Genomic DNA, 12,805 nt, shown 5'->3' on the forward strand with positions numbered 1-12,805 from the left:
GAGCGCTTACCTACCGGGCACCTCATCCAAGCTCTTCCGGCTCGGAGATTGTGCAACCGCTTCTGCGGTTCAGAGAAATTCTGGACTACTATTGTGAACGCCATTGGCTTTTCCCGGTCCCGGGTAAGGGCCTAAGTAAAGCTGATGAGCGAACTCTGAGGCGCTTGCAGACCAACACTCTGTTGTGTCCTGCAATAGTGAAACATTTCGACCCCAAAATTGATGGGCGCTTCCCTCACTGTGGGGAAGTATCCGATACCTTCCACATGGTTTGGGCCTGTCAAAATAATCCTTCCCTTCCCCCAATCCTTCCCCTTCCCGAGAGGCATGGGAGGCAGCTCTGCTCAACTGCTCGGGGCTGGAGTCTCAAAGGGCTCTAGTCCAACGGGCGCGAGTAGTGGCTTTGTCCAGCGGGGTCCCGGACTAAGGACTCCACCTATTTAAAGGGCCATTTTTGGTCTGCAAACGCTCCTTTTGCTTATTAAAAAGTTTTCGCCACCACCACCAACAGTTGACGCACTGAGGGCACATTTCCGACACATCTGCCGGGTTCCCTCTCACCACCTCGCCAGTCTTCCCATTACCAGGCCGCGCACATCGTTTACAGACATCATTGACGCACATCGCGCCATTCTGCCATCCCAGTTTACACCCGCCTCTAGACCGCCCTCGCCACTTTGGAGCCTGCAAAATCTCCGTGTGCTTCTTTCAATACCTGGAATCAGGAAGAAGATCGACTTATCGCCGATAGAACTAAAACAAGTCACTCTTGAATATTTCCATGACCACCATGCAAACCGGATGCACGTTTACACCGACCGCTCAGTGAACCCTAACAGTTCTTCTGGCTCCGTGGTCATCCCCGCAAGTACAGAAATTAGAGTTAGGACAGCTCACCACACTTCTTCGACGGGTGCAGAACCCACCGCTCTTCGTGCCGCCATTGAACACATCAGTCAGTAGCCCCCTCAGCGGTGCTCTATTTTCACCGATTCCAAAACTGCCCTCCAAGGCTTACAAGCTACTATTCGCCGTGGAGCCCATGAACAACCCGTCGCAGAAATTCGACAACTACATCACTTTACCATCAACAAAGGACATGACATTATCTAACAATGGCTACCAGGGCACAGCGGCATAGCAGGCAATCACCGCGCGGATGAGGTCGCACGAATTGCTCACCACGATGGCGATTTTGTGTCGATCCCCCTTTCAAGATCAGACGCAGCGGGCAGGCTGCGCGCACTTGCACGGGACATCACGCTTTCCGCGTGGAATTCCGGCCATTTCTGCAATTCACATCTAAATTCCTTGGACCCAGATCTGAAGCTGCGGCTTCCATCAGGCCTTCCACGACGTGAAGGAACTTTGCTGTGTCGCCTCTGGCTTGGTGTAGCTTTCACTAACCATTACTCTTTAACTGGTATGGCTGATAGCCCTGCATGTGCCATCTGTGGGTATGATGAAACTATAACCCACATTCTTTGTGACTGCCCAGCCTACAGCGCCGAAAGGCAATCCCTCAGCCGTGCGCTGGAACGCCTAGATCCACGCCCACTGACGGAAATGAAGATTCTCGGCCACTGGCCGCGGCGATCGTCGGCGGAGAAGGCCTCCAAGGCACTTCTCCGCTTCTTGCGGACTTCTTGCCTGCACGATAGGTTGTGACTTCAACGAACACTGACTTTTTATAGTGACTTCAATTTTCTGTTACTTCTCTTTCTCCATTCTTTTACCCCCTCACCCCCTTCTCCCCGTGTAGAGTAGCAAACCGATTATTATTCCATTTAATCTCCCTGCCTTTCCTCTTCTACCTCCTCCTCCCTTATATGCGAGCACGTGCTACCTTCCTTTCTCTTCTGAAGATAAGTGAATAACCTCGATGAGAGCGAGTTTGTGGAAATCTACGATGCCCACATGTCGGACATTCTGGCCCTGAAGTCCAGATTCGGCAGCCCTCACGAAATGGAAGCCGCTCGATAAGAACTGCGACACCGGGAAGCGTACCTGGATGATGACCGACAGGCTGATAGAAGTGAATGACGACAGCGACGTCCTGGACGAAGCACGAGTGTTTGCAGAGAGCAGGAAGAGCAGCGCGAGTGAGTCCAAACATCGCAATCAGATGTCCCACCGTGCAGGTCTGTACCGGCGGCATGTCCACCAATGTCTACCTAGAAAGTATGATTATGATGAAAGGAGCGCAATCTCAGATCGTGTCTGACGTCCAACATTGACGGCCAACACCGCACTCCCAGCCCTGCCAGTCTTCACAGGGGCAGCTGGTTGTGGGAAGACCTTCTTCCTGCTCACCACAATGGACGTGTATAATCGACACCACCGCGACGCAACCAGGAATGCATCATCAATTCCTTTGTCGGAACATTTGTCGGGCTATACACTTCATCATTTCATATTTTACATCTTTACTCGTCGATGCACCTTAGTACTTATTAAATGGTGGCATTTTAGTTCTTTTATTTTACCCTTTTAGCACCGCTCTCCTTCTGTCTATATCTTCCAAATTCCCTTGCCCACGTAGAGTAGCACGCAAGTGATTTTTAAACGCTGGCGAAATTGTTTTTTTTTATTAAAAGGTTTCTCTCTACAATAGTAAACTAACAGTACTAAATCATAATCATAGAAAGAATTTTGTGGAACTATAAAAGACATGAATCCTGTTACTGTGAGCTACAAATCGGCAGTAACCAAGATTAAAAGAAATAGCAACCCCCAAGTAATCCCCAAGCACAAATCAAAGAAGAAAATATTTTAATGTAATATGGTACAGCATAGCTCTGATGAAAATGATGTACTATTCAAAGCACAAGAAGTCGACTCCGTAGTGCCATTCTTAAAAAAAAAATTCAGAGAACCAGGTCCAGACACTCTAAGAGCACCTTTTATCCACTCAATGCATATCAGGATTAAAAAGTTCTTTATTATTTCTAACGCCAGAGCACCGGGTCCAGACGCTGTAAGAACAACTTTTATCCAGTCAATGTATAATATTAGAAGTAAAAAGGTCTTTTTTAATACTTTCAACGCCTGCGCTCGAAATAGATGTTTCCTACACTCTGGGAAGGTCTCGAAAGTTTCAATTACCCAAGAAAGAAGGAGACGTTCAAATAAATAACGTCAGACGAACAGCAATAAATTGTATCCTTGGCAAATACCTCTTTTGTTCTTGTTTGAGGTTAACTAACCAATCGCCTCATTTAATACAAACAAAAAAATTTCTTCGTAGATCTTAAATTGTTCAATACTGATATATATATGTCGCTGCAGAAGCAGCGCATGCGCTAGTAGAGCCAGAAGTTGGTTCGCTCTCGCCCGCGTGCTCAGACCACATAGGAACCGCGGCATTTTTTCGTCTCCGCTCCGGCGGTTCTCCTTCGCGTTGCACGATAGTTTGTAGAAGCAGTGCTGGGTGCGCTACCCGACCTGCGTACTCCGTACAGCGTCACTACGGACCTCACACCGGTTCACCAGCGACCCAGCCGCCGTCTCCGTGGAGAGTCGCCTGAATGTGGGCCCCTTCCCACGCCAACAAGGACGACGCAGCCTCGACCGCCGAGTCCAACTGACATGGCTACTGCCACCAGGCCCCTGGCGCCGATCCTCTACCACCCACCACGAACACCGCCGCCATCGTTTCACGGTGACGTGTTCGAAGACGCTGAGGATTGGCTGGAGACGTTCGGGCGGGTCGCCTGCTGCAACGGCTGGAGCGAAGAGTGCAAGCTCAATAATGCATACTTTGCTCCGGAAAAGTCTCCCCGGACGTGATTTGACAACCATGAGGCTAGCCTGCCCACCTGGGAGACGTTTTGCCGGAATCTCCAGGCCACACTCCCCAATGCTGACCACCGGGAGAAGGCTGAAGCTGCGCTGGACTTCTCAAATCAGCGCAGGGACGAAAGTGAGCGCATGTATATTGAAGACATGTCCCATCTTTTCAAGCGCGCCGACCCCAGTATGACAGAGGAGAAGAAGTTTCGCCACCTCATGCGTGGGGTTAAGCAGGAGCTTTACGCGGGCATAGTGCCAGCCCACCTCACACTGTAGCGGAATTTCTTACTGAGGAGACCACCGTGGAGACGACGCTCCAACAACGGGCACGCCAATACAATCGGGATATGAACAGCATGGAGCCCGAGGGCTATTCGTCGTGCCTCGGCGGCAGTGCAGACACCTTGCGCAAACTAATTCGCTCAGTTGTCCGGGAGGAACTTCAACGGATCCGTCTGCCCCAGGTTGCTGCGCCGCTGGCAGCGCTGACCGAAGTCGTCAGGGACGAGGTGCGACACGTTCCGCAGGCACCTCCTGTCCCCGAAGCACCGCCCCGGTTCAATGACAGACCCACGTACGCATCCGTTGTGCGTCGCGCGGCTGGCTACGGTCCCATTAAGCCGAAGCCTGCCGTGAGCAACATCGGCACATGTCAGACAAATGCACCTGTCTATCGTATAACCCCAACGTTTCCCGTGAGTAAAACCGCCTCATATTACGCAACCACACCTGCTACCGCTGGGCCATGCTCTCGGAAGTCGGATTTGTGGCGTACACCGAACCGTAGGCTTCTCTGCTACCTCTGTAGTGAGCCCGGTCATCTCTACCGAGCATGTCCGTACCGCCAAGTAGGTCTTCACGGTTTTCATCCCGACGCACCTTGTCCTCAGAACGGCGAACGGCCGCATGAGATTGCGGAGCATCTCTGGGTGCAGCAGACTCCTGTCTACTCTGGAAGGCGCGAATCCCATTCGCCTTCGCCTATCCGCTATCGCGCTTCCACCAGCCCAGGATGCAAGAGCAGCTCTGCTGGCCGTCGCCCGCCGAGCCCACGTGGGAAAACTAACACCAGCGACCTCTCGAGGCAAGGCCGCTGATGTCGGAAAGTCTCAAGATCCTCCATCGCGAAACGCTCGAGTCGATGATACCTGTACAAAGAGAGGCAGCGACAGTGTCCGATACGCTGCATTGGATTTCCGAGTGACAATTGATTGCACTGAGATTACCACGCTGCTCGATACCGGTGCTGATTATTTTTTTGGCTGTGGCTAGAGTTCCGTCCAGACGGAACTACAATTTGTGCTAGAGTTCCGTCTAGACGGAGCTACAATTTGCGCTAAAGTTCCGTCCAGACGGAACTGCATGTAGCGATGGGGTTCCGTCCAGACGGAACTTTATCTGACACCATACAGTTCCGCCCAGCATTATCTGCCACAAGAGTTATGTCAAGACGGAATTAAAGCTGGCGTTAGGGATTGGGAAACCAGTTTGCTTGCAGTCTTTTGCATGTTTACTTTAAAAAGTGGCAATCCTGTTCCGCCTAATGTGTGACAGGATATTCTGCTGCATCATTTTATTTTCCAAGCAGTCAGTGAGAAATGGCAATAGAACGAGTTTTGGCTTGGGTTTGTTGGTGTGTTTGCATAATGCTTGTTGACCGTTTGTGTACGTCTTAGTCTTTTTCGCGCTACGTCATCTTGCAGCACAAACAGCGACAGGGCATCAAATCACTTCGCGAAGAGTTTCTGCACTCTGCTTCTAACACTGCCATTTTCCCGATCCTGCATGCGTGCACGGAAGTTATACCTTCGAGGATGTAACTGAACGCAGCACGCGGACAGATATTTTGGTGCCGTATACATGCGTAGAGAGAACATCTGGGTACAGCTTTGTCAACTGGTTATTCCAGAGGCAAATAAATGCTTTATGTAGGTAGAAATCACCCATTTTGTATAGTATGGACAGTACGGACAATATACAGTTTTAGTTTTACGTACGTAGAACCTTCACGCACGTAAACGTGTGAGCAGTCTACGTAGCGCGCGCTCGTGTCGCTTCGTGCAGTTTTAGCTACACGTACAGGACGCAAACTGTGTAGATCTGCCATAGAGCCTAAAAAATGTGCTAGCATGTTGTGCCGCGCCATCTAGTACTGATAAAGAACACTAATTTTGTCTAGTCGAGCTGCTTGGAGCGGAGCCAGGCAAAGCCACAGTGCAGGCGCTAAATACTTTCCCCCTTTCTTCTGACAAACGTTGAGCGATTTCATTCCACCGAACTGTATGTTGCATGTTGTCTTCAAAGGGATTGCATTTCTTTACGTCCCGCGGCATATTTAAATAATTGCTTTTCGAGAAGCGAAGGCGCGCTGGTGTCCCACTCATATTGACGACGTGTGCGTATAGAGTCAAAACGTGCACCGTTTTGCTTTTTCCGCTGACTGTGCCGAGGGTCTCGTGATGTCCCGCGAGGTTTTGAGCTTCGCGTGGTCTCGCGAGACCGTCGGCACACTCGTTGCTATGACGACCACAGACGCTTCTCCGTCAGGCTTAGGAGCTGCTGAAACAGATTTCTATGCGGAAACCAAAAGGTAGTTCTCACCTAAAACTTCATGCGAGAGCAAGAATGGACCAACTGAAGGCAAATACCGCAGTTTACAGCACGATACCACGTCGAGGGATTAGCGACGAAGCTGTTATCGTTGCGAAGCGGGCGGGCAGGGCGCCGCCATCTTGCCAACGCCACGTACGCAAGCAACGTGAAGACCGCCACGCAAAGATCCGAATCTCACATACGTCCGTGCGACCCACGCAGACACTTCACGTTCTGCGCATGCGCACTGGTGACCCGTAAGCGCTCTACTTACGTGAAGCTTCTACGTACGTGAAACTAAAACTGTCTATTGTATGGACGGAACTCTAGCTGCAGTAAATATTCCGTCTGGACGGAACTGCAGCAGCAGCAAATGTTCCGTCTGGACGGAACGCTAGACACTCCGTATTTTTTTTATGAGTGCGCCTTTGCTGGATACCTTAAAAAGATTCTGACACCGTGGACAGGGACCCCAATGAGCACCGCTGGTGGCCACCTAACTTCCCCTGCGGGCGAGTGCACGGCTACAGTTGGAATTCGTGGTTTCACATACATTTGTGAAGTTGTGCTCCCCGACTGTTCCAGAGACTTGATTCTGGGGATCGACTCCCTGCAGGCGAACTGCACTGCGAGTGACAATCAGGACGCACAAGACCCGTTTTCATGAAGCGGGCATGGACCTCCTTGGTTCTTTCCCGAAGTCTTCGTCTGGAAAGCGTTGGATAATCGTCGCGACCTACTACCTGACACGGTACGCCGAGACCAGGTCCGTTGTCAAAGGCACTGCTGCTTAAGTGGCGCAGTTCTTCGTCCACAACATGTCTTGCATTATGGAGCACCCGCCATTATGTTGCTGACCGGGGGACTGTTCTCACGGCCTGCTTAATCCAGTCTGTGAGGACTCTGACGCACACCAGCGATCGACCTGCTACGGAGTATCACCCGCAGACAAACGGGTTGGTAGAGCGACTGAACCGCCCACTAGCGGACATGTTTTCAATGTACGTTGACATCGAGCGTCGAACTTTGGACACCAATCTGCCGTACGTAACGTTTGTGCACAACACCGCCCTGCAGGACACAACCCGACTGCCTCCCTTTCAGCTTGTCTTCGGTCAGCAGGTGACAAATCCATTGGATGCTATGTTGCCCGTCGACCCCTACTGCGACTCTGACGCTGACCCTGACGTCGACACCTTGGTTCAGCGTGCTGAGGAAGCGCGGCAACTGGCACGCCTTCGAATTAACCATCAAAAGGAGACTGATGCCGATAGGTTAAACCTCGGACACTGCTTCGACGGTTACGCGCCCAGCGACTTTGTGTGAGTTTGGATACCTGTTCGTCACCGCGGACTCTGAAAAGTTGCTGCACTAGTTCGGCCCTTACGAAGTAGTCCGCCCCGTTATTGATGTTACTTATGCAATTGATCCCGTCCCAACGGCTTGCTGATCGCGCCGGTCCATCGTACTTAAGTGGTGCACATTGTTCGCATGAAGCCTTACCACGACAGGCTACCTTACTGAACTGCGGTTCACTGCAGCTGTGTCCTACCCTTTCGCTGGTTTTTCTCTCCTAGCCGCATCGTGCCGATGGTGCAGAAGAGGGGGGGGGGGGGGGGGGGCAGTGTTGAATGCCATTGTAGACGCACAAGTAGCGAATGCGCTAGTACAGGCAGAAGGTGGTTGCCTCTCGCTCGCGCGTTCGGACCACTTAGGGACCGCCGCAGTTTTTTGTCTCTCCTGCGGTGGTTCTCCTTCGCGATGAACGTTACAATACTAGAATTTACTTTTTCGTTGTTGAAAATGATTTGCAACGAAAAACCCAGTTTTTATTTAAACACAAAACCTCAGCTACAAGGGCATTAAATGACTGAAAGCAAAGTATACAGCATCAAGCAAGCCTGTCAATAAGCAAGCCTGTGGTGCTTAACAAAGCAGAGGCCGCATCTGAACGTTGTATTTTCTTACTGAGTACCTGTTCCTCGCACTCTCGTTTTTTTCGTGTTGGTTGCACTCTCTCTAATAATCTTTTATGTGTATTTTTCTGCTATGTGCTTTGTGTTTCCCACTTACCTGTTCTGTGCCCACCCCTATAAAAGGGGATGCATTAACAAAGTAAAATCACTCCTGAAGAAGATCGGTCTTCCGATCGAAACGTCGAGTCGAGTAAATATGTTTCCTTTAAGGAAGCGTATACTTCGCTATATATATATATATATATATATATATATATATATATATATATATATATATATATATATATATATATATATATATGTATGTATGTATGTATGTATGTATATCGTCTGGAAAGCGTTGGATAATCGTCGCGACCTACTACCTGACACGGTACGCCGAGACCAGGTCCGTTGTCAAAGGCACTGCTGCTTAAGTGGCGCAGTTCTTCGTCCACAACATGGGGACGAATCCTGTATAGACTGCTATATATATATATATATATATATATATATATATATATATATATATATATATATATATATATAGCAGTCTATACAGCATATCCTTTAAACTTATGTGGTCCACCTCGAAATTTTTAGCCACATTAAATAACAAATAAAAAGTTTACGAGCCTCGCGGCGGCGTCAGTTTTGCGAACGAATTAGACAAGACGCCCACATGCCGCATGGCTCCAACGGTATATATTGCCACGCGCCTAACGCGCCGTGCGGCCTGCGCGCTGAGTCGAAAACGATGACGAAGCGGCGGTGGGCGCTCGTGGCGCGCTCGCTCTTGTTCTGTGTCCTGGGACCTGGCTCTACAATTAAAAGAAGGCTCCCCGTCTTGGGTTCTTCCCGACGCCTACATTCACGGCTCCTCTGGTCGTGACAATATGTTGACGCAAGCATCCAGGCCTGCGAAAAAACGACTGCAGTTAACTGCCCTTGCAATTGCAAGTCTGCCCTGAACACAACGTCCTCGTTCAGCCTCCCAGAACCTCCTTCTACGCGATGCTCGCGGTTGAAGAAGCACTTTGCTCTGCGGCCGCCGTTTACATGCTACCTACGGCCCGCATTGCCATTCGCACCGTCGCCCTTCACGCCGCACGCCTCCTACACTCTTAGAACTAAAGGAGTGCAGAGGAGTGCCCAGAACACACTTTGAAGGAGTATTCGCTTGTCCCATATTCCACTCCTTTTTCCAGAATAAAATTACTCCCTCTGGACAAAGAGTGATCCAACACCTACTCAAGGAGTACTGTACTACTCCTGCAATAGAGTACAGGCACTCCTCCGAGGGAGTAAAGCTACCACATTGAAACAGCATCCTACTACTCTTTCAGGTAGAGTTCCAGGACTCCGTTTGTTAGAGTGACTATACTCCTTCAAGGAGTATCAGCCCAGATCTTATATTACTCCTTCCAAAGGAGTTTCACGTGTTTTCAATGTATCGTACTAATTTTCTTATTTCACATATTCTTCAGAGCAAGTTGGTCATATGTTTTGCAGGATCCACCTGCGCTACATCTACAAAAGAGTAATGAGCAAAAGGGATTATAATCTTTGAGTACAATAATTTTTGCTCATACAACTACTTTATGGCTACACTACAGTTTGCACATTAGTATGGTGCTCTGTCTGCGTTGGGAATAACAATGGTTCAAGAAATAATGACACAATGTACAACACTGATAACTTTTATTTCTCAAGTCATTGCTGTGATTGCTGTGGCTGCCCAAAACACGCTCGGGAGGCGCTCGCTAGGATCAAGCCCCATTAGTGTCTCAAGCAGCAGACAAGCCCGCTTTGTTTTTGGGGTGTACTTGACATTAAATGCCAAGAACACTGCCAAAAGCAAAGTAAACCCATCTACCAAATCCACCGCAGTGAGCTGTAAGCGCTCAAAAGAAACTAAGATGCTGGATGATGCCGTAGCTTGCTCGGCTGAGTGAAGGAGCTTTGGCTATGAGTGCATTTCACCGGGTGCCTGCAAATATGAATGAAAATAATGCAAGTAAGAGTCAATTCCAATGCCCTTTTCATACTATCCTGCATATAACCCCATGAAAAAAAAGAAAGAATACAACTAGAATGTACTGATCGTGTGTGTCATGTCGCCACTAGTGTGTACCTATATTGTGACCAAGTGCAGACACCTTTCATTGCAAACCTTCATTCAGAGCTACAATTTTATGAAGCCCAATACAATTATCACTATGCTAGTCCTTTCAAAAGCTGTGTGCATGTAAAACAAGCACATATTTACCAAATGAAAATTTTAACATGAGCAAGCTCTTCTGCAAGTATCATGATCAGCCTGACTACGCCCACTGCAAGGCAAAGGCCTCTCCCATGTTCTCCAATTAACCCTGTCCTTCGCCAGCTATGTCCACCGTGTTCCTGCAAACCTTCGCCCATGGAACATTTTGCTGCTTCCTGCTACGCCTGCCTTCTCTTGGAATCCACTCCGTTACCCTTAAGGACCAGCGATTATCTTGCCTTCGTCTTACATGCCCTGCCCAAGCACCCTTCTTTCTCCTGATTTCGACTAGGATGTCTTCAACCCGCGTTTGTTCCCTCACCCACTCCGCCCGCTTCCGATCTCTTAACGTTACGCCTATCATTTCTATTTCCATAGCTCGTTGCGTTGTCCTTAACTTAAGCTGAACCCTCCTCGTTAGCCTCCACGTTTCTGCCCCATAGGTGAATACCGGTAGGATACAGCTGTTGTATACTTTTCTCTTGAGGGGTATTGAAAAACTGCCATTCATGATCTGAGAGAACCTGCCATATGCACTCCACCCCATTCATATTCCTCTAGTTATTACTCTTCATGATACGGATCAGCGGTCACTACCTGCTCTAAGTAAATGTATTCCCTTATCACTTCCAGTCATTTCTAAAACCACACCTATTGTGCTTGACGGTTCTTGTCACATAATACATTGTGCAGTTTAAAATATAGGGTAACCTTGAATCGGGAAAACACTTAAACCAATGACAGTTTTCTTGCTGAAGAGAAATGGCTGTTACAATTCCTGTTTCTCAGATACCATTAACTGAATTTCATGCTCTAAAATAGTGAAGGAAAAATTCAAAATTTTTCATCTCAAAGAGGCAGACAACAAATTTCAGTTTGGTTTGGGTTGGTTTATGGGGTTTAACGTCCCAAAGCGACCCAGGGTATGAGAGACGCCGTAGTGAAGGGCTCCGGAAATTTCGACCACCTAGGGTTCTTTAATTAAACGTGCACTGACATCGCACAGTACACGGGCCTCTAGAATTTCTCCTCCAAAGAAATTCCAGCCGCCGCGGCCGGGATCGAACCCGCGTCTTTTGGGTCAGCAGCCGAGCAAATTTCAGTTGCACATTTTTTTTTTTGTTTTTAATGATGCATAAGGCATTACTATGCACGGATAACCACACAGTATTCGCCTATGACTGCTAAATAATTTGTAATTAAATATCTTCTCTCTCCTGCTTCACTTTTAAAAACTGAGCAATGGCAATGGCATCAAAGGTCAGTATAAGCCAGCGGAGGCATGAGGAAAACTGCAATATAATTGCGGCTTCGTCATTCATTGTGATTCCGACTCTTAAGGCAGGCTGGCTTTAGCATTGTAACTAATTAAAACGATGAAGTAGCGATATAGTAGCTTTTTTGTGCCTTCCATAACCTATACTGAACATTGATGTCATAGCAATTGCTATGCTATTGAAACAGGGAAGAAAAGAAATCTGGTTGTAATTCTTGATGGAACAGCGCAAAACATTGGGACAAGAGACAAGCGCTGACTTACAACTGGTTTTTATTTCGAAGAAACATTGCTTCTTATACCTTCTTCACCCTCTCAAAAAACACATGCGTCGCAACCATATCGTTCAAGCGTCCACAAAAAAGCATAAGACAAATAATCACAGATATTTATAATCACATTTTTAACATGTCAAATTCTTTCTTAGTCAAAGCAACAGACGGCGTGCTGACACAATCGTCGCGCAGACTCGCTATCGAAGCTGCCTCGATTATTTCCCGGACTAACTGGTCTTTGTGATTAGCCAAAGCTTTGCATTTTTGGAAAACCGGTGCACAACTAGTTGAAGGGCAATCTCTGCAATGGATTCCCAGGTTCCTGCAAGCTTGCTCGAAATTATTTTTGTGTTCTAGCAGCCTTTCATTCATGCACCTGCCAGTCTGCCCAATGTACTGTTTACCGCAAGTCACTGGCAACGAATAAACAAGGCCTTCGGTGCACTCCACAAAGGGGGTTCGATGCTTTATCGTGCATCCCTGCTTCTTTTTGGTCGGATCGGAGTTGACTCGTCTGCACAGACTTTTGAGTTTATTAGGAGCAGTCATCACTACATTCACGCCAGCTTTTCGACCTATGCCTTTCAGGCAATGGGAAATATTGTGAAGATACGGAATTGCTACTACCGGCCTCCTTTCTTTCTGTTTCTGT

At 48.4% G+C, this 12,805-nt stretch overlaps 2 protein-coding genes across 5 annotated transcripts in view; one reads left to right on the plus strand and one right to left on the minus strand.

The window, feature by feature from the left end:
- Window positions 1-4,889, plus strand: part of LOC149338762 (uncharacterized) — a 91,992-nt gene extending 87,103 nt beyond the window's left edge. Inside the window, exons 3-4 of the mRNA XM_089549996.1 lie at window positions 3,847-3,976; window positions 4,069-4,889. Coding sequence (XP_089406122.1) covers window positions 3,847-3,976; window positions 4,069-4,889 — 951 coding nt within the window. The remainder of the gene's footprint in view (window positions 1-3,846; window positions 3,977-4,068) is intronic.
- Window positions 1-12,805, minus strand: part of LOC149338760 (glutamate-gated chloride channel-like) — a 495,321-nt gene that overhangs the window by 324,557 nt on the left and 157,959 nt on the right. The gene's annotated exons all lie outside the window — the stretch shown is intronic.

This window comes from Amblyomma mixtum, chromosome 6 (assembly GCF_055824585.1).
Source record: "Amblyomma mixtum isolate Tamu chromosome 6, ASM5582458v1, whole genome shotgun sequence".
In the NCBI taxonomy this organism is placed as follows: domain Eukaryota; kingdom Metazoa; phylum Arthropoda; class Arachnida; order Ixodida; family Ixodidae; genus Amblyomma; species Amblyomma mixtum.